The sequence below is a fragment of the Bidens hawaiensis genome, unplaced genomic scaffold (genome assembly GCF_021521415.1).
Source record: "Bidens hawaiensis isolate Kalapana, Puna unplaced genomic scaffold, B.hawaiensis_p1.1 tig00014333_1, whole genome shotgun sequence".
NCBI lineage: Eukaryota > Viridiplantae > Streptophyta > Magnoliopsida > Asterales > Asteraceae > Bidens > Bidens hawaiensis.
In genome coordinates, this window is record NW_027492231.1 from 230,722 (window position 1) to 253,261 (window position 22,540).

At 36.9% G+C, this 22,540-nt stretch overlaps 3 protein-coding genes across 3 annotated transcripts; all 3 read right to left on the reverse strand.

Annotated features, from left to right (window-relative positions):
• Positions 1 to 3,424: 3,424 nt before the first annotated feature.
• LOC143546275 (receptor-like protein EIX1) lies at positions 3,425 to 6,394 on the reverse strand. Its single transcript, XM_077037972.1, has one exon. The coding sequence runs from the start codon at positions 6,392 to 6,394 to the stop codon at positions 3,425 to 3,427; it is 2,970 nt and encodes a 989-aa protein (XP_076894087.1).
• A 4,874-nt stretch (positions 6,395 to 11,268) lies between these two features.
• On the reverse strand, positions 11,269 to 14,196 carry LOC143546276 (receptor-like protein EIX2). Its single transcript, XM_077037973.1, has one exon. The coding sequence runs from the start codon at positions 14,194 to 14,196 to the stop codon at positions 11,269 to 11,271; it is 2,928 nt and encodes a 975-aa protein (XP_076894088.1).
• A 1,126-nt stretch (positions 14,197 to 15,322) lies between these two features.
• Positions 15,323 to 16,947, reverse strand: LOC143546290 (light-harvesting complex-like protein 3 isotype 1, chloroplastic). Its single transcript, XM_077037988.1, has 3 exons — positions 16,265 to 16,947; positions 16,040 to 16,177; positions 15,323 to 15,930 (listed from the first exon to the last, which is right to left on the reverse strand). Exons 1-3 carry the CDS (start codon positions 16,584 to 16,586, stop codon positions 15,629 to 15,631), a joined length of 762 nt encoding a protein of 253 aa, XP_076894103.1. The 5' UTR covers positions 16,587 to 16,947; the 3' UTR covers positions 15,323 to 15,628.
• Between the last annotated feature and the right edge of the window lie 5,593 nt (positions 16,948 to 22,540).

Here is a 22,540-nt window from a genome sequence, read left to right on the forward strand (position 1 = left end):
TATCAGGTAATTAAAGATATTTTTTTTAAATAATAAAAAAATGAAAATGTAAATTGATAACTATTGCCCTTCTCATCCCGTACGGAGTACCTAGGCATTCTATGTTTATTGATCGTTAAAAAAATTTGTTAACTGTGAAATAAATTTTAGATAGGAAACACGTGTGCACTAGAAACACGCTTAGAAGATATATACACTGCAATATGGCATTTTTTTGAGATAACCTAATAAGAAAAATGTTTATTTATTCATTTGGATAGTAGTTATCCAAAAATAATGACCATTAGTTAAACTTAAAAACCAAAATAAGAGAATCCCTAAAGTCTTATATGTGAAGGCTTAAAGCACCAACCTACTAAAGAATACGATATGATTTGTACTTTCAAACTAAATCTTGCGCCATCAAAGATCAATGGCAATAGTAGAAAGGACTGGAAATAAAATGTTTCCTCTACCACCGAATAGAGACTTATCTTTTGGCTCTTAACGTACACTGTAAGTCAATAACCAAAGATACATCCACATTATGGCATCACACATATGGACACCTAAATTATGAGACTAATATATTTGAGAAGCAGTGAAGTAGTAAAAGTTCTACCTAGAATAGTAGAATTCATAAAACAGAACAAATCTGTGATGGCTGCGCTCTCAGCAAATGTAACACCCTAAATTTATTAAAGACTCCACGTCATTTAACATGCGAAAAAAAAAACAATACGGTCCCAAAAATCTTTCTTTTTAATTATGACTTATATAAAATATATTCCATCAACCGAAACCCACTTATAAAGTTTACAACAACTTGACTTTTAATTTAAGACAATACATATATAAAAATCTGATTAATTGTACCCAATGAAATAAAGGAAATCCAATTATTGAGATGTGTGTCTTGATTCGTCTCGAGCACTTGATCATTTTCCACCACCTAATCCGCGATATTTACCTAGCGCAAAACAACGCAAGATATTAGTATAACATGTAACTATAATCACTGTTGCAGCTTAATACAAGCTTCAACTTGAAAATGTGGAGGAGCCAAACTTTAAGCAAAAGGAGTACACCATCGCATGTTACTTTGGATGCAGACTCGCAACCCTGATTACATATTCACATCGTTTACAACTTGTTCATCTGATCCCGAGAGAAAACTCGTACCTGTTTCTAAACAAGGTAATCACATTAAATATGATAATTACATAACCCACAACCCGGCCGGTTTACAATCTACTATATTGCTCTCATGATCTGTTACTTAAAAATCTATTCATAGTGTTCCATAATTGTTAAAACCTCGTTCGACTAACATGCCACCAAAAGCTATCACGAGCGGTTCATTAATCTAAATGACCAAGATACCCATATACGTATTATTCATATATGAATATTAATAACAAGTCAAAAGTAACTGTTCAGCTACACTATCAATATTGGCCCTTCATTAACAGGTCGATACTTTTAATTAGATATACCACCCATGTGAACACTAACAAATTACCAATCTCCTAACTAGTCACATTACAAGTAATCTATTTTCATACTTTGATTTCCATGAATAGCATAAACAAAATAAAAGTCAAAGCGTAACATTGCAATACGATTATAGTGTAAGATCCATTTACTAACACATGATAAAGCAACTTACACTTTTAGCGGGTCAAAATGACCCCATCTCCCTTATGAAGTTAATATAACTAAGTTCTTTCTAAATAAGTCGAAACGACCCGTTTCCACCACATAAGGATATATAAATCAAAACACTCAAAAACTCGGATTTGACATTTACTAGAAAGTATAACTAACATGGTTTTAGATGTAAGATAAACTTACCTTTTCCCGCAGGAGCTTGATTACGCGACGTCCGTTCAACTAGTTGACTTCCAAGCTTGCTTCGAACCTAGCTTGTTAACGTGTCAACTTTCAACATTTAGAATATATAATGTGGACAATGAAATCACTCTACAATAGTATTCTTTCATATAAAATCCAACATACAAAGTTCATCGTTCAATATTCAACATGTGTGACGTGTTATTACAATTTCTTGCATAACCCTTTATGCTAGTATTTGTAACACATAAAACACCCTATAATAAATTAGCACAACCAATTATATTCAACAATTCATATTATACTTCGAACGTGTTTAAATATTCAGTTTTAACTTATTTTTCTAAAAAGCTAGTTCATGTGAAATACTTTCTGCGCAGCTGTAATCATTGGCCAATTTGACCTAGTAAACGACCATAATTTTCCTTGTTCTAAAATTCTGCAGAAAATAGACTACACAAGGTTTCTAAGCATATAAAGAACACCCAAAGCGGACACTTGGTTGATTTTATACAATTTATACAAACCAGCCTAAAATCAGTACAAAAGCTGCGAAAATTTAAGTTAGTGTTTCTTCCCCAATTCAACCCAATGACATATACAACCCCAAAATCCTGATTATTAACGCAAATCAAATATACATAAAAGTTTAGGAACACCCGGTACAACAATTATAAGGTACAAAATGTCAACACTATCAAACGTATTAAAACTTTAGTTGAGGCATTTTATCAAACACCTTATAGGCATAATTATGTCTTACCAAATTAACAATTATAAAGGTGATTACAAACCCCCAAATAACCAGTTCCATCATCTCAACCAAATTTATATATCACATATATATCAACATGCAATCAAATTTCAAATTATATGCATAGTTTATTCATAAAATGGAAAGAACCACAACACTATCAATTCTATGCTTACTGATTTTAACACCTAGTTTCTTCAGTGCATCCATCAAGTTATTTATGTGTTCAAAAAGGTTTCAGAGAATAATAATGGGTCTGGGCTTGAATATTATAGAAACCTCTGAATTCACATATTATATCTTGTCTTTATTTATTTATTTAGCAAATGAGTGTCATATACAAGAAATGCACAGATTGCACTCGTCCTAACCTGTTATACTGCCTGACGCAACCGCCCGTTTGGAATGGCCCTACTTGTATGCATTTTTTTTCTTTTGTAGTTTATGTGCCCAACTTGTCTCGCTATTGGAACGGCTATGGCAAGTGAGCATGATCCATGCTTCAGCTTATTTGATTAATTAACACAGAAGTACGTCAAATCTTTCTTCCTCAATTTTACCCTATGCCATATGCTACATCTGGTAAGTTTGGACTGTGCAACAAACCTGTTCACAATTCTCTTAATATAATGTTGCACAAGTGTGTACATTACAATAAACTAATATGTTTTATGGTTGCTGCACCAATCCATCACATCGAGAAGTTTATTTGTTCGTCTTTAATATGGCAGTTACGGTTTAAAATCGTATTACAACATCAATTTCAAAGTAAAATACAAAACTTATTACATCATCACTTATATTGCGACAATATGAATATGCATAACATCATAAACCTTATACCCTGATCAATCTACTCATGAGACTAAAATATGCAATCCTCCATGATAGGTTGATTATCAATGGAGCCACAATGATCCAAAATCCAATAACAAATCCTAGCACAATGCTAATAATCAATCCCCAGTCTGATCCATCGTCTTCTTTTTTGTCTCCTTTTGTATTAGTGGGCACATCAACAGGTACTTGGCAATCACTTAGTGGTTTTCCACAAAGGTTGTTGCCAAAAAAGCTGGACTCATTGAGGCTTTGGAGCTGAGTACTGGTTGGAATTCTTCCTGTCAAATATATGTTGTAGGACACATTGAAGCTACTCAAGAAAGTCAACAATGACAAGCTCATGGGAAGTTCACCAGAAAGCTTATTAAATGATAAATCAAAAGATTCAAGTGCTTTCATTTCACCAATTTGTTCCGGAATCCTTCCTGTTAACTGATTTCTTGATAAATTCAGTGATTTTAACCCTTGGAGGGTCGTAAGCTCATTGGGAATGTGTCCAGATAAATTGTTGCTTGAGAGGTCCAACAACCTTACTAGGTTAAGAGTAGATTCGTAGGTGTACTCTCGTCCCTTCCACACCAAAGTTTCACTTGCTTGAATAAACCCCCCCTCTGCCACAATAAAATAAATTTCAGAGTTCCAGTTAGTTTTGTATTCTTTTTCTGAAAGCACACTAAAGTTGTAAAAGCATCTTGGAATATTTCCAGATAGGTAATTCTCAGCAAGATCCAAAATTTGGGTACTTGAAAGATGACATAACTCGTGAGGAATATTTCCGCTCAAATTGTTGGACCTAAGGTTGAGAATTATCAACAAAGTGAGTTTAGTTCCAACCCATGATGGAATGCTTCCAACAAGTTTATTTCTGTCAAGTTGAAGAATCATTAATCTTGTCAGGTTCCTTAGAGAAGCCGGTAATCTTCCAGAGATCTTGTTTCCACGCATGTTTAATAATGCAAGATTAGGTATAGAACCCATTGTTCTTGGAATCTCACCAGACAAACTATTGTTCTCCATGTTTAAGACTATCAAACTTCTCCATTTCTCCCAACATTCAGGAATGACACCTGACAACCTATTGTTTCCCAAGTTAAGGATTTTTGCCTCTTCCACACCATTGGAACACAAAAGCTGATGTGATCCCACAAAATAATTATTTGACAGATTTATAAACCCAGGAATTAATGAACCATTAGAAACATAAGGTAATTCCCCACTGAACTCATTTGAACTTAAGTCAAGTTCTGCAAGTGATGCAGGGATACCCAAAGTTAATGTCCCTTTGATATGATTTTGTGACATATCTAAAACTGTTAGATTTGGGAATGATCTCCAAAAGGACTCAGGAGGCATGAGTGAAGAAATGCTATTGTTGCTTATGTCTATCTGTATTAAATCCCTCTGCGATTGAAGCCATAATGGAAATTGAGGTCCCAAATTCCAAGAGTTCAAATACAAGATTTGTAACTTGAAAGGGGGAATCCAATCTGCAACTTGTGGTCTTATGGTTAAGTTGTTGCCTTCTCCATTTAGATATGTCAAGCTCGTTAGATTGGCAAAGTGAGCTTCTGTCACAACACCCGCTAGCAAATTGTAAGAAAACCAAAAGCTTTCCAACTTTGAAAGCCGACCAATACTATTTGGAAGGTTGCCACTGAGTTGGTTTCTCCAAATATACAACTCCTCCAAAGATGATAATCGTCCGATCGAGTCAGGAATACTACCATTCAGTTTATTAACATAAAGACGTAGGCTTTTCAATGATGATAATTGTCCAATTGAGTAAGGGATTGGACCAGAAAGCTCAGAGTCAATTATGGATAATGATTCCAAATTCGGTGATTTGCACTCGAAAAGACTTTGAAGAAGGTAAGTTAAGCTAATGTTACTAAAATCATTTGAAGACAAACCAATCTCTCTCAGATTACAAAGGTTACCCAACGAATCAGGTATTGCCTTCGTGAGTTGATTTTCAGATAGGTCAAGGCTAAGGAGAGATGTCAGGTTCTGAAGGGAATCGAGTATTGAACTTGAAAGACCACATGAACTCATATCTAATGAAATCAGATTACTAGAAATCCCTTTTATTAGTGACGGAGAATTCATGAAATGATTCCCACTGACATGAAGCGACTTGAGAGAAGTCAAATTACCGAAGCTATAAATACTACTACGAAGAGGGTCATCAAAATTACAGTCACTTAAATCCAATGAAACAAGATTTGTTAGACTAAAAATCCACCCGGGAACTGAAGTCTTACCAAAATCGTTATAAGAAAGATCAAGCACGGAAAGGGATGTTACATTAAGAATACGAACATGGGGGTGTGCATCTCTAAGTCTACATCGTGACATACGTAGTTGCACCAAAGAAGGTAGGGTGTTAATCACCTGAAACCAGTCAGTAGCTTTGCTGAGGTTTGTTTTACTCATTTCTAGGTGATGCAACCGACGAAGACTTGACAACCATTGCATAGTCGTGCTTGTTAATGTCCTTTCGGGATCATCGTCAATTCCATACCAACTTCCAAGAGAAAGGACACGTAACTCTGAAAGATTCCCAATTTGAGGTGGGATAATTCCACGAATTTTAGATTCGGAGAGGTTAAGATACCTCAAGTTTCTAAGAGAACCTATGAAGCTTGGTATTTGGATCTCTTCAAAATTATTGCAGCTCAAGTCAAGATGCCTGAGTTGCTTCAACTCCAACAAGGATGGACTTAAATTTCCCCTTAACATTTGCTTTAAGCCTGCTATGAGTACTTTATGTGAGCTCAAATACAGCCTATCACAATGACCATCAAGTCCACGAAGATTAATCTCACGGACATGGCCAGTGATGTTATCACACGCAATTCCAGCCCATTTGCAACAGTCGCTTTTCTCACCAACCCAAGAAGCAAGGCGATCTGCTTCATCTATGAGGCTGTCCTTGAACCGGATAAGTGCTTGTCTCTCACCATCCATGCATAGTACATCACCAGACTTTTGATCCGATAAACACAACGGTAACAAGACCAATAATATAAGCAAACACAAGTGACAAGATGAGAAATAAAAAATTGAACATCTAGCACTCATTTTGGTTGATTAAGAACAGTTGGTCGATTTGTAATTTACAAGAGGACGTGGGAGTTCAATTTAAACTCATTCGTTTACTTGTCATGAGTAGCTTTCATTGCTCCGTAAAGCTATTTATTTGAACTCTGAAAAATCAAGGGAGACGTGTGGAATCTAGATAGAATATACCAATATATGGTGGAAATAAGTTATATTATCCTGTGAACAAATTAATGCCAAGTCAATAGTCAAGGTTTCTTATTACAAGAAAATGATATCAGTTAATTAAGTTATTTGTGCATCATATGTTTTTTTTGATGAGTAAAGTGCCATTTTTATCCTTATGGTTGACAAATAATGCGAATTTAGTCTACAAAATTTACTTTTTGCACATGAACCATTCATGTTTCTCAGTTCTTGCCAATTACATTCAAATCACTAACCACATTAACTATAATCGTTAAGTCAGGGTAGACATGCATTTTCACTATTTCTTTATTATAATACTTATTTCGGTGAACTGCGGTTTTCGTCCCTCTAGTTTGTCCAAATATGCAGTTTTAGTCCAGTAGTTTCAAATTTGCAATATTATTTCCTATGGTTCATTTTACTTGCAATTAAACCCGAATTCTCTACTCTCGTTAAGTCTGATCGTTAAACATATCAGTGTGGCCTTCACGTGAGGGGCCGTTTTGTTCCTTCTTTTTCTTTTTTATTTCCTTTTTCCTCAAATACACCCCAGCCCCTCACGTGAGGGGCTTAGGAAATAGGACTGAGGTTTATTTGGACTGAAAAACAACAAAATTTGTCGTCACGTGAGAGACACACAAATGGGTTAATGACAAGACTTAACGAGGTTAATAAATTCGGGTTTAATTGCAAGTGAAATGAAACTATAAGGATGAAAATTGCAAGCTTAAAACTATTGGACTAAAATTGCAAATTTGGAAAAACCACAAGGTCGAAAACCGCAGTTTACTGAAATACGTATTATAATAAATAAATAATGAAAAGACATTTCTATCCCTGACTTAACTATTAAATTTAACGGATTAGTGATTTGGATGTAATTGGCAAGAACTGAGAAACGTGGAGGGTTCATGTGCAAAAAATAAACTTTTTTGACTAAATTCGCATTATGTGTCAAACCACAAGGACGAAAATGACACTTTACTCTTTTTTGATAGCTGATTTCTTTAAATTAAATGAAAATATAATTTACATGACTATGAAATAATGTCACACCCTCAAAATCCACTAACGGTGTGAAGTAACAGGATCGGAATCATTAGTTATAATCAAACACCATATTCTAAGTTTTAAAACCTTGAACATTAAAGTTTAAACAAGTGCGGAAGCGTAATCATAAACCAAGTGTTGCGTCATGCAGGACAACTTAAAACCCAATTAATAAAAGTTTAAAAACAAGTTTTCAAAACGATAGTGTAAAAATGAATGCATGTTCCTATACCGCGCGCCCGCCTCGGCTACCTGAGAATAACATACTAAAAGTGTCAACACAGGGTTGGTGAGTTCACAGGTTTATATAAATAAAGCGTTTGCATTTGCGTTACCAGATAGTGTTAAGTCAATTATATATCAATAGGTAGCTAACCTATCAAGCATGTATTACTAAGTGTTCGACACCGAAGCTGACTGTTTATCAATTGCCTTGCCACCATGTCAACCACGACCATGGTAATGTGTTAGCCAAGATTACACCCACTCGACCTACAGTCGAGTTTAGAGTTGGGTGGGGTTTGTCAAACCCAGTAGTACTACTCAACAGTGACTCGCTATTATACAAATACTAAACGGTTCGATGTTATGAAGGACTTTAGTTGGTTTGTTTGCCACTTAGCCTTACAAGCGATATATAACCAATAACAAAATCTAAAGTGTTTGGAGTATGTTATCTCCCCCGAGTAAAAAGCGTTTAAAAGAGTAAAAGGAGAACGTGAAACTCACTGTTTGCGAAGAATTCAAAAACAAGTCAACCGAGAGATGCGCGTCACTGAAAATCCTCACTAGCGCTCTAAAACAAGAATGAGATTTTTTAAGTATTGGAACTATTATTGAGTCTCTAGACTCGGCACATAATACCTATGCATGAGATACGTTTCGTGTTTCGTTTGTGAATTATGTGTGACTCGACAAACACATTGGTGACACGTTACATGTGTAAACAACTACATAAGTATCAAGTACTAACATTGTACATTACTAGTAATTATTCCCCACAAGGGCAATTTAGTCAAGAACATAGCAAATATCGATCAACAAACACGTTTCATGTATTTTCACATAGTTCAGCAGCTAGTTTTATCAAGACAGAATTCTACTTGGAAAGATTACTCAATTCAACATATCATAACATATCAATTAATTTATCAAAAATCGTCACAGAAGCACACATGAGCTAGGTTTCCAGAACTATTTTTATTGTATTTTTAGTCCACATAGATTTCTCACAATAATCAAAACATTACAGTAAACTCACAGCAGTCAAAATCATACGCAACAGAATGATATTTGTTATTCCCGTTAAATGGTAAATTCAATTAATGCAAGACCAATTGGGTTAGATTCTTAACTCAATATGTTAACTTCCAGAAGTGGAACTAACCCATTTGGTCTTGTAGTTTATGAGATATGATAATTTCAAAACAGCCTAACAGCAGACCCTCACAATTCAGACTTGCACTACGTTTTTGTAAAATAATAAAAGTTAACTTTTACACGTCCAAAAATTACAAATTTGGACTCTTTAGAAACTAGACTCAACCTAGTACACTTTAGTGTTAATAATTTCGACCAATTACCACATTAACATCCAGTTACAGTCGTCTAAACATCAATTTAACAATCTGTCCAGTACCAGTTTACATCAAAACTCAACATAACAACAATCTATGAACCATAATCCATGCATATAACACTCTAGACACAAGATTTACCAACCATGCATATCAATTTTACGTTACACACATAGTTAGGGTTTTACTTGAAAGTTTAAAATCAAAGAACAAGTAATTAACAAGCAATTGTAACACAACTAGTTATCAATTCACTAGCAAATCATCATCAAACATGCAATCAAACCCTAACTCATCTTAATCATCAATTTCGAGAATTAGGGTTTTGATTAACCCATTCAATATTAAAATTAAACACATAGAATGCATAGAGTAGTTGTTAATTACCTTCCAAGCACCTTAATTCTTCAACAAAACTTGAAACAAGGTTGTATGTATGTGTGTGTGTGCTCATGGCTGCCAAAGGAGAGGGAGAGGGGGTGAAGGCCGATCGGTTATGGGGAGGGGGTAGGGGGTTAGGTTTTTGTTATTATTTAATATTAATAATGTTACACAATGGTCCCTCTACTTCTAGTTGTTCAAACTCTAGTGTAAAACAATAACTCTTGTCTCTTGCGTTTAATATTTCACATACATATCAAGTAACATATAGGTTAACACATAATTATCAAGTATTTATCGTTTGATATTTGTCGTTTGTTCACCAATGATTTGAGTCAACTCGTTTGCGTTTCGGTGCAATCCCGAAAGACTACATGTGTAGTGATTGTCGAGCGTCATTTAAAACCCTAGTTTAAATGTAGTGAGATGTGCGTTATAGATCAAGTGATCTTAAGTTTGAATTGACGGAGTTTGGATTAACGGAGTTAACCTGAAATTGCCGAGTGTCACAAATAATGAGCTCAGAGGCGGGTGGGGGTGGGGGTAGGAACGGTCCCAAACCCGATAACCCAAGTGACTAGTCAAAGGCTCAAAGCTTCATGTCCACCCAAAATTATTATCTTTCAAATTAGTATTTCCTTTCAATAATTCAGATTCATAACAAAATAAACTGCCTTTCAAAAATACAAAATAAGCTATATACAAAATTCACTCATGGAACGGGACTAAGTTCATTCAAGGCGTTATTGCCTTTTTTTTTTCTGCGTGTGTGTATTTTTAGGCGTTATTTGTATACTTCTATGTAGTTTACCATTTTGTGATATTTTAAATCGTATAATATGTTGTGATGGTGTTTGGGAATGGCTTTAGATTGTTTTTATGTGCGTAAGTGCGTTGCTTCATCATGGTGTAATGTCTCTATCTTCCAGCTAGCATGTTGCGAGTTTTTTAGATTTTTTTAATAATACTAGTTGTTAAAAAAATTAATTCCTTGCTTAATAATTTTCTATATCAATTGAAAATGACCTAGGTCCAAGTAAACCCATAAAGTCTCCACGTTCGAAGTTGCACGAGAAGCTAGAGTTAGAAATGATCAATTTGTGTGGACATAAAAGGAAATCGTTGCAAGAACAAATCAAACAGCCAAGTGAAGCCCAATTGTCCATCCAAGTTTAAAAAATAAAAGTTCATTGCATTATCATATGGCTGATACATACTTAATCAAACAAAAGGTTTAAATTAATAGAACATACCTATTCTTGCGTGATCGTATCATTATAATTATTTTTTTTTATTAATTAGGGGCCCTTGTTTAGGGCCTCTTCGGACCCCTACAACTTACTTTTAGAGATGGTCTCCACGTAGTCATGGAAATAGGGCTTTTAGTTGGGCCTGACAAACGCCTGCTTGTATAGACTGGAACTTGATTAAATTAGTAACAATGGGCTGGGCTTCACCAAAGAGACGGACCAGTGACAATGTTGGATCAGACAGACCGGTAATGGACTGAAACTCGATTACACTTCATTGATGATGCATTTCTGGTATTTATGAACTCATACATTATAAAGGCATTTTTATTATTTATGACCCGCAAAAGTTGCACCAAATATCATACAGAAATTCATAATATTTTGTCCTCCATAACTTGCTACCCACTAGAGGACCAACTAAAACCCAAAACCCCACCACAAACCCGGCCACTAAGCTTGTAATAAGTCCCCAGTCCGGCCCATCAGACTCATCACTTCCTCCTCCTTCACCATCATCACCCGCCCGTCCACCGTACTGCCTTTCACACCTTAAGCTAACCGGAGCTCCACAAAGTCCATTGCCAACAAAGCTCGATTCCTCAAAGCTTTGAAACTGAGTACTCGACGGTATTCTTCCTGTCAAATTATTATATGACACATTTAACAAATTCAAGAAACTCAATTTTGACATGCTTGAAGGAATCGTTCCATCAAGTTGATTCCTTGACACATCAAATATTTCTAACAGCTTCATGTCACCGATCTTCTCGGGGATCCTCCCTCTTAACCGGTTATGAGAAAAGTTCAAGAATCTTAACTCCACAAGTTGCGTAATCTCACTTGGAATCGCCCCGTGGAAATCATTACCCGAAAGATCCATAAATGTTACTAGACCAAGAATGCTTCCAAACCCATTCACCCTCCCCCTCATCAACAACCAAGCACTACCCATAAATTCATTCTGGGCTAAATCGACAGTCTGATCCGGATCAACTTTCCCAGTCATGACACTATAATTGTTAAAACAATTCGGTATTCTTCCTGAAAGATTGTTGTCAGCAAGATCAAGAATCTGGATAGAATCAAGTCTGCATAATTCATCCGGGATTTTGCCATTCAGTTTGTTTGAACGAAGGCTGAGAACCTTCAATGCCGTACCTTCTCCACCGGTTGATATCGGTATGCCTCCGATGAAATTGTTTTCAGAAAGATCAATGATTTTTAAGCTCTTTGAGTTCATTAGCTCCACAGCTATTTCTCCTGAGAGCTTGTTGTTGTTCATGTGTAACGACTCTAACGAGGATAAATTTGCCAATGATCTCGGGAATTCACCGGTTAGATTATTATTCTGAAAGTTCAAGATATTTAAGAATTCCCAGTTTGTCCAGCAATCAGGAAAAACACCCGAAAGATTAGTTCTCCCAAGATTCATATATATAACCTGTTTCGGCTCCACATCTGTTTCAGAGCAAATGAAATCTTTCAAAGACACTGACGAGAGATTATTATCTGAGATATTCAGATACTGCAAACCTGAAAACGTACTCCAGAACCAACTTGGAATGTTATCTGAAATCCCTGTGCTGCCTAGATACAAGATGGATAAACCGCTCTGATTTTGAAGCCACGAAGGGAATTTTGGACCTAAACTCCAAGAATCCAAGCTCAATATCCCAAGTTGGAAAGGCGGTTCCCAGTTGTCAGTCGATAGCTCAAGCCTTAACATGTTTGAATCTCCACGTAAACTGAATAAACTCGTGAGGTTAGCAAAGTGGTCTTCTGTCACGACACCTGTTAACAAATTGTGCCCGATGTTTAGTATCGTGAGCTTCGTAAGTTGGCCAATGCTTCGGGGAAGAGTTCCACTGATTTCATTGTATGAAAGATCTAACTCCTCCAAAGCTAACAATCCCCCTAAGGTATCTGGTAACGGGCCGGAAACGTAATTGGACCGCAAATTTATCGATCGCAAGGATGACAATCTTCCAATTGAGTCAGGAATCGGGCCCGAAATTGAATTAAACCCGAGTTCTAGAGTTTCTAAGGATGATAAGTTCCCTAAAGAATCCGGTATTAACCCAGAAATGGAATTGTCGTATAGATTAATAAGAACCAGATTCTTTAGATTCCCGAGCTGTTGTGGTAAATTACCAGAAAGCCCGCTTTCTGCAAACCTTAAAGACTCGAGTTTAGACGATTCACATTCAAACAAACTTGTGAGGACGTCTAATAGACTTTTCCCATCAAATTTATTCCAACTAAGATCTATTTCTCTTAAATTACAGATACCATTTGTTGACGAATTACGCATTGCCTGAATATCCGTGAGTTGATTACGTGACAAATCAAGGTAAGTAAGGGAATTCATGTTCATTAGACCAGCAGGAACCGGCCCGTTGAAATCACAGAAAGCAAGGTTTAAGGAAACTAGACTCTGTAAACCAGCAATCCAACTTGGTATCGAGTTAGTACTGAAGTTATTATTAGAAATATCAAGGATTGAAAGTGAAGTAAAATTAACCATGGTTAAGCTAGGTGTAATAGGAGGTAATCCACAATTTGATAAATGCAGCTCTACAAGAGTAGAAGGGAGGAGAGTTTGAGTCACCTGTGGCCAATCAAATGCGTCACCGAGTTGAACCGCGCTCATGTCCAGGTGGCGCAAGTAAGAAAGACCTGATAACCATTGCAAGCTCTTAACCCGTGGCACGTACTGATCACCGCTATAAAGATGCCGGATACTGAGTACTTGTAACTTGGAAAGATTCCCGAGTTCACTCGGGACCTCTCTGGAGAATCTTGACTCGGAAAGATTTAAATATGTCAAGTTTCGGATAGACCCAATGTATGCCGGGATCGGGTTCCCTCCAAAATCGTTGCAGCTCAAGTCTAGATACTCGAGTGAAGTCAAATTTTGTAAAGAAGGGTTGACTTTCCCTCTAAATCTTTGTAATGATGTTTCTTGGGTGTCCCAGATAAGCGTGGCCTCATCGGGCCCACGAAGGCGGATCTCGGTGACGTGGCCGGTTTGATTGGTGCAGGTGATTCCGTACCACTTGCAGCAATCTGCATTGCTTCTGTTCCAGGAAACGAGTCGGTTTGCGCCGTCGATGAGGTCGTTTTTGAACGCCAAAAGTGCGGTTTTCTCGTATCCGATGCATTGAATACTGGTGGAGTTTTGTTTAGAGAAAGAATATTGAATGAGTGTAAAGATTGTGAGAATCCAAAGGTATGAGAAAGAAGATGTGTGGGAACTCATTGCTTGATAACTAAAAATCTGCAATCTTGATAAAGATCGGGTTTTTTATTGGGGTCATATTTTAAAGAGTAGATATTAGGACACCAGGTTTGACATTTGAAATAAGTCAACTGAATGAATACTATAGTCAACAAAGGAAGAACCAAGTTGTCTTTCATTCCCATTATAGAGAGTAATGCATGGGCTCATAAATATACTGCAAGTTGCTAGCAAAGTATTCTTCTGTTCTGTCACGCAACAAGACATAAAGGGTATTTTTGTCTTTTCACTTAGCAACAACTTGCACAATTGTTTTAATATTCAGATTTATATATAGTTTTTTTTATTAAATTATACAAATTCTAAAATAAAAATTAGAAATATTTTGTAAAAAGTATGTTTTATGAGAGTGTTTGTTGGGTGTAAACTCATCCTCTTATCCGGGTTATGAAAAAGTATGACTTATTTTCTTTATGCTAAATTATTTTAGTCATCATACTAATACCAAAGAAAATAACAATGTGAACTGGAAAGCAAAATATTAAGAAAAAACAGAAAAAAAACAAAGTCACGTGATATAATTGTTTTTTTAAGGTGGTTTTATCCATGTGAAAGAATCAGAGGGTGAAAAAATATATTAACGTTTGTGAATTGGATGCAGAAAATATTAAATAATTAGGAAATATGAAAATGGTTCATAAGTTTCGTATTAGTTATTTGAAACATCATTATATTAATACCAAATTGTACCGGGACAGGCGGTTTTGAGAGCGGAATCTAGGAATGTTGCTAAGCATGAGACAGCGTGTTTGGAGAATCAGCACGTGTTCATTCAATTTGCTTTCGACACTTTTGGATCCCTAGCTTCGCTTCTTGGAGTGGGTGCAGAAGGTGGTCCACAGTGACTCGCAGAGCCCGAGGAACCAATGATTTATATTTAGTATAATAGGCTTTGCGATTCAAAAGGGGATAGCGGCGCAGCTTGTTGTTCGTTTACCCATTATTCAGATGTAGCTCGGTTTGTGTTATATATAAAAATAACTTGTCACAAATTAAAAAATACAAAAGAAAATAACAATGTAAACTGCAAAGCAAAAGTTTGAGAAAAACAAACAAACAAACAAAGTCACGTGATATAATGTTTTTTTTATCAAGGTGGCCTTATCCGTGGGAAAGAATTCCAGGGTGAAGAAAAATATTTAAGTTTGTGAATTGAATGCAGAAAATATTAAATAATTACCAAATATGAAAATGATTGAATATGAGTGAAGTGTCACATATACTTGAATTAGACTAGCTTCTTGTTTATAAAAACTTATATGACCATCAATAATGCTCATGACAAAACTTCATCGACTACACATACAAGCACTTTCGTGGTATACGTACGATCATATGTTGGCCAGGAATTCTAACTAGTTTCATACATATAATCTATAAATCAAATTTCTCTTTAGAGATCAAACAGTTTTAATAGTTGTTGATACATTTGTTTCATCTTTTCTCCTAAAGCTCCACCGCTTGCAGAATCTTGATCTTGCCATGATGCTTGCCACTGTTTATCATAAAACGTAGCTTCGTCTGCTAGATTCCTTAAACCCTTCAACGACTCGGTTTGCCTAAAAACAACTACACCGATGACCGCCAGGAACAAACCAATCTTGCATATGAAATTACCACTCTGCCCCACGACATCCAGCCCGGTCAAAACATCCACAAGATAAGCCATAAAGAACCCAATCATCGCAGCTCGACCTGCGTTATGACTAATATGTTATCGATCTAGAGTGATCTGAAAACCCGAACCGGGATTAGACCAAGTACAAATATGTAAGTGCATATTAGAATATATATGAAGACTAACCATTGAGCAACTCAGCCTCAGGTAGGTGAGAATGTGTAATCCAAGCCCACCAAGGTATAATGGAGCTTCTAAACAGCACCGGTTCTTGATTCGTTGCTGCCTCTGGATATAATTCAAGAAACTTTCTTCTCCTGGCTTCTGCAAAATCAAAAAGAGTCAAAGTTTGACTTTTAGTGTGACAATAATTCAAGAAAACATATATACAGATGAATAAAAATTATTCACCAGCAACAATTAGAGCATCCCAATCCATTTTTCTAGATTTTACAAACATGTTCAAATCCCATGTCCCTTGTTTCCACCGCTCATCGACGAATCTAAAACTAGAAGTTTCTGTCCCGTCACTGCTCTCGACTACCTTATTGTCCTGGTTTTGTTCTTGAGGTGTGATTAGACCGTTTTGGTCTCTAACATTCAGACCTACAAGTGTTGAATCCTGTTTGGTGCCTAAAGAGCGTGTGGTTCCGATTTGAGATGGTTCTTTGGTGGCTAAGTGGGGAGAACTGCAAGCTCGGTACATTGCAGCATTGATGTATATAGAAGCCATATGATCTGCTGTGCTTGGTAAAAGAATATCTTGTATGGTATTATGTTCTCTTTTTCTAATATTGGTGTCTAAAGAGTCTTTGACACTATAAAGAATAAAAGGTATTGCAGCCCATAACTTGATATACAAGAGAACGGGAAGATCTTATCTCTTGATGTTATGGGTGGCTTTTGTCATTTACTTCTTTGTGATTTTATTCTACCATCTCTGTTTATATATTTTTATTAATACATGATTTTTTATATTAATTTTATATTTCAAATTTCAATAAGCACGTATTAGTCGTGCCAGGTTAGCTTAGCTGGTAAAATCGATTAACATGACTCATGATCCGTATATTATTTAATGTCAAAGGCATCAATCGTAATCTGGACACACTTAAATTTATGTAATCCGAAGTCCTGAACACGATTCGTTTAACCCATTTATATAAAACGGTCAAAGGGCCGGGTTGTAAAAGGATTGGTGGGTTGACCTTATAAAAAGACATTGTTGGACAGTCGACATGTTTAAGTAAACATATTAAACGTGTCAAAACGAGTACAACCAGTTTGAAATTAACGGGTATTGTGTGGCTGTTCATGTTATATTTCGGGTCATGAATTATATGGGATTACTTATGGTCATGGTGAAAAACAAATTATGATTGTTTTAATTTATTAACAAATTCAACTTGTTTAATAATATTTGTCTGGATTATAACTAAATAAATTTACAGCTGAAACTAGAAATCATTTTTATTTATTTTGCCTAAAAATACTTGATGCAAATGTTTAACTCTATTATGTTAGTAGTTCAATTCATTGATCCAGGCGGGTTAAAAAGTAATTTTTGTATTGACCCTGCCCAAAACCTCAATGGGTCATCGATTGTGTGGGCCCATATAGTTGATCCATATAACTGACCAAGATTATAGTCCAGATCATGAGGGGTGTTTCAAGGTATCTGTTACAATTTTGGACCCAAACTAAATTGAACAGATAGCTCAACTCAAGGTATCTGTTACAATTTTGGACCCGAACTAAATTGAACATCCAACGGTATTTTTTTTTTATCTTTCCATTTGAAAGTGAAGGGATTCTTGAATTCCAACAAACATGGGTCATGATTGGAATTGCGTTCAAATTCCAATTCCTTCTCTATCCAAACGAACACGTGGGATTTAAATTCCAATTCCTTCAAAGTTTACGAATTATGCGAACTGAGTGCACCCTTATTGCATTTCAATTGATTCTTTGATGGTAGACGACTCAAAAACTATAAAAGAGTGCTTGATAGACTATCATCAACACTGCATCATGAATGTATAGATCATATAATCCTTTATGGGTTCTTAAATGTCATCTACAAACCTATAAGTGTATCAACAGACAAAGAACACTCCAACCTTTTAATTTGGAATACTAGTATTTAGTTTGAAAAATGTAAGTGATCAGCGTAGCAAAAATTGGCAGGGGACATCTTCGTATGGATCCATTTACTGATTCTTTATGCTTGAAATGCTAGAAGCTATAGTTACTTATTGGTTGAAACTTTGAGATAATAACACTGAAGCAATAGTGTAAAGCAAGCTTGGGATAGTCCAAGAATCTGTTAAGGATGTCCAAGCTTGGAAGTTCATTAAGAAAACAGTTTCTATAATCTGATAGTATAACATTCATATTACAACTTTAAAACATTATGCATCACTTATGAAACATGTTACCCTGCTACTTAACTAATGATTAACAACACAACAAATTCCGAATTGTGCCAACATTTACTGGAATGACAATAGCCCAAAAACCAACAAAAAATCCAGACAAGATGCTAATTATCAATCCAAAATCCTCACCATGTGATTTATCACCTTCTGTTTGACTTATGTTATGCGCTACTCCACAAAGCTTAGTCAATGGAACTCCACAGAGTTTGTTGCCGAAGAAGCTGGATTCATTGAAACTCTGAAGTTGAATGCTTGATGGAATTCTTTCAGACAAATTGTTAAAAGACACATTGAAGCTACTCAAGAAACTCAAGCCTGACAAGCTGGTGGGAAGTTCCCCCGAAAGATGGTTCAGGGACACATCAAATGATTCAAGTAACTTCAAGTCTCCGATATTATTTGGTATCACTCCTGTCAACTGATTGCTTGATAAATTTAACGATTGTAATGCGTGAAGGGCCATTAGCTCACCTGGAATGCTCCCTGAAAAATTGTTACTCGAAAGGTCTAAAACCATCACCATTCCAAGAATAGTGCTATACGCATACTCATGTCCCTTCATCATCAATGAAACACTAGCTATGTAAGGCCCCGAACCCGGTGACCCTACTTTAGCGTCGGATTTACTCATAAACACAGTCCTTCAAATCAGAGTTTAATAAAACTTTTCGCGGAATATAAAACATCAATCATTTGTTACAAAACGTTAAACCTTTTCATTAATACCATAACACAAAGCTTTATATTTAAAACATCTTTACTTCTTTCTTCAGATGCCAGCCGTTCAATCCATGCCGTGTGTCATCCTCATACTAACTCTGTAATTAGCTCACCTGCGTGCATACTAAAAGTCAGCTACGCTGAGTGAGTTCTAGTTAATCAGGCAACATACAATTTTATTCTCATACATTCCATAACGTATCCGTAGACACACATTTCTACCTTAACCTCGTAAAAATATCCATGGGAGGATCATCACGTAATATCTATTAAAAGAACCTTTACCACTACCATACTATATATAATTTCCATAGGAGGAACCCTATATTTTCCATTGAAGGAGCCCTATACTTTCCATTGAAGGAACATTATACTTTCCATTGAAGGAACTCTATACTTTCCATTGAAGGAGCCCTATACTTTCCATTGAAGGAACATTATACTTTCCATTGAAGGAACTCTATACTTTCCATTGAAGGAGCCCTATACTTTCCATTGAAGGAACATAATACTTTCCATTGAAGGAACCCTATCTATAAGTTGTTATTTAATATCCATGTAAGGAGCTAATCACTTCCCTCGACGATACGTGCAATATCCGAAGATCGTTCACGTACCGTCAAGCAATCAATCGTATTTATCACATATACCATACACGACATACATTATCATTTCTTTCTTTCATTACTTTATCACGTTCATACACATAAGCATACGTATCATACTTACCGTACACATAGCGTTACAACCTGACAGTACGTGCAGTATCCGAAGATCGTTCACGCACCATCAAGCAATCCTTCATACATAACATTCCTACCTTATACATAGCTTTACAACCTGACAGTACGTGCAATATCCGAAGATCGTTCACGTACCATCAAGCAATCATTCATTCATAACATTCCTACCTTATACATAGCTTTACAACCTGACAGTACGTGCAATATCCGAAGATCGTTCACGTACCATCAAGCAATCATTCATATATTTCACATTATCCATATAAGGCATACAGTTATCTCTTAGGATAAGTGTATTAACTATCACATTGAGTATGCACACAGCCCCGAAAACATAACAAGGAATGGGGCTAGAAACTCACCTGAACTCTGCTTCTGTTTCTGATAGCTGTAAATCCCTTCTCTTAACTGGGCTCGGCTGACTGAACAAGTTACACGTATCAATTAACTATCACCTCTCATAATGTATTTCTATCTTTATATGACCCACAACGAACGGGGGTCCGGGGGCAGCGCCCCTGGCAGCGGGGTTTAGGGGCGGCAGCCCCTAGCAGGGTCCAAGGGGCAGAGCCCCTGGCTGGGGTCGAGCTGCCAGGTCAGCTTGGAAAAATTTTATTTCCATTAACTGTCTTAACACATTTCCCATTAGGTTTTTTTTAATTTATTTTCTAAACGAACTTCACTTCAGGCGAAGTTAAACCTTAGGCGAACTTGGCTTCAGGCGAAGTTAACCCTCGGGCGAACTTGGCTTCAGGCGAAGTTAAACCTTAGGCGAACTTGGCTTCAGGCGAAGTTAAACCTTAGGCGAATTTGGCTTCAGGCGAAGTTAAACCTTAGGCGAACTTGGCTTCAGGCGAAGTTATCCTTAGGCGAACTTGGCTTCAGGCGAAGTTAAACCTTAGGCGAACTTGGCTTCAGGCGAAGTTATCCTTAGGCGAACTTGACCGTAGGCGAAGTTAAACCTTAGGCGAACTTGGCTTCAGGCGAAGTTATCCTTAGGCGAACTTACGCTTGAAGGCGAAGTTACGCTTGAAGGCGAAGTTCATCAGGCGAACTTAATCTTGCAGGCGAAGTTATCGCGCTGCAGATCTGTTTGCCCATAACTCCTTCGTTTCTTAGCCAAATAACTCGATTTTGGTACCCACGGAATCGTATGATCAGCGCCTACAAACCCCAACCATCAAATCGGCCTAAAATCGACGTTTTAGGGGTCCGATTTGGGCAGTAAGGTTTCGGGTCCGGTTAACCCGTCAAATCCTAACCATTTTCAGTAATATTAGCTTTGCGGGATTAGTTCTTACCTTACCAACTCAGATCTATCAACAAATCTCGGGTCTCGGCTTCGAATCTTGATCGGTTAGAATGTGTGTGTTTTGAGTGTGTATGGAGTGTGTGTTGGGGAGTTGGTGAGAAATGAGATATTTTGGGATTTTGGGGGTATTTATATCCCTAAAATCCCATTCTCATCTAACCCATCTCAATTAACCCAAGTCCACAACCCACATCCATTACCCAACACTAGCCCGACCCATACCAACTCCTATTGTATTATTTATTTCCTGATAACCCGAGTAAACTTTCCATCTATTAATAAGTAATATAACTAATATTACCTTAGAAATTTCGGGATGTTACAAGTCTTCCCTCCTTAAAGAGGTTTCGTCCCCGAAACCTAACTTATTCCCTATAAAAGGAAAACTTCTTACATTTATACGTTTTAAAGAATTGCTTTCGCTTTCTGAGTTACCCTTCCTACTTCCGACTTTACAGCCATCGAATGGTGGTCATGTGTTTTAGCTATTTAAGGTAGCTTGTCCATGAAGCCCTCGATGTGCCAAGTCTCATTTCAATCTTCAAGAGGCTTTGTCTTATATCATATTAATGCTAAAGCCTAAGTCGACACTCTATCACAACACAACAATTTATCATGACTAATTTGCATTCAAACAATTCGTACCATAATTAATAAACACCAGTCTAAACTTCAACATAAAACAACACGCATCGAGTCATTAATAAGTTACACATAGATTTAATACTTATGGCTAGCATCTAGCCTTCTTGAACGGCTTCTTCAAGCATACGGAGGAATCTGTTAAACCTCAAGCACTCTTCTCTCCTTCATGTCCTCCCTTTGGCTTCTTGCAATCCCTTGCTAGGTGTCCACGTCCTCCACAGTTGTGACACCTATGGTAATCATTACATTCCCAAGAGGAATGTCCTGTTCTTCCACACCTGTAGCAAACACCTAATCCTTTTCTGCACTCTCCGGGGTGTCTCTTCCCACATTTTTCACAAGCAGTGAACCCCTCTTGCCTTGCCTTCTTCTTGCGTGGTTCCACCTCATTGGCTTCCCTTGGTTCTGGGGTTGGGTTCTTTTTCTTCGGTTCCATCTTCTCCCCTTCACAGTTGGCAAGGTCCTCATAAATCATCTCGGCCAATTCCACGGCCGAGTCAAATGTTGCGGGCTTACTAGACTTAACCAAAGTGCGAACATTCTGCGGAAGTCCCCTTACGTAACACTTGATCCTTTTAGCTTCGGTGTTCACCATGTCAGGTACCAACCTAGACATGCGGTTGAATTCAGTAGTATACTCCCGTTGTGTCATCTCTCCCGCTTTCAAGTTCAGAAATTTCATCTCCACTCTTTCAACTTCTGTATCAGCGCAGAACCTCTTCATCACCATGTCCTTTAGGTCATTCCAACTCATCGCCTTGATCTCTTCACGGGTCTTCCTCTGCTCCACACTCTCCCACCAATACATAGCCTCATCTTCAAATGATTG

Excerpts from the sequence above, each read along its gene's own strand:
- LOC143546275 (XM_077037972.1), bottom strand. The coding sequence starts at position 6,394 with ATGGATGGTGAGAGACAAGCACTTATCCGGTTCAAGGACAGCCTCATA.
- LOC143546276 (XM_077037973.1), bottom strand. The coding sequence starts at position 14,196 with ATGAGTTCCCACACATCTTCTTTCTCATACCTTTGGATTCTCACAATC.
- LOC143546290 (XM_077037988.1), bottom strand. The coding sequence starts at position 16,586 with ATGGCTTCTATATACATCAATGCTGCAATGTACCGAGCTTGCAGTTCT. Across the intron at positions 16,178-16,264 it reads GGATGCTCTAATTGTTGCTG|AAGCCAGGAGAAGAAAGTTT; the intron begins GTGAATAATTTT and ends TTGATTTTGCAG. Across the intron at positions 15,931-16,039 it reads TGAGGCTGAGTTGCTCAATG|GTCGAGCTGCGATGATTGGG; the intron begins GTTAGTCTTCAT and ends GTCATAACGCAG.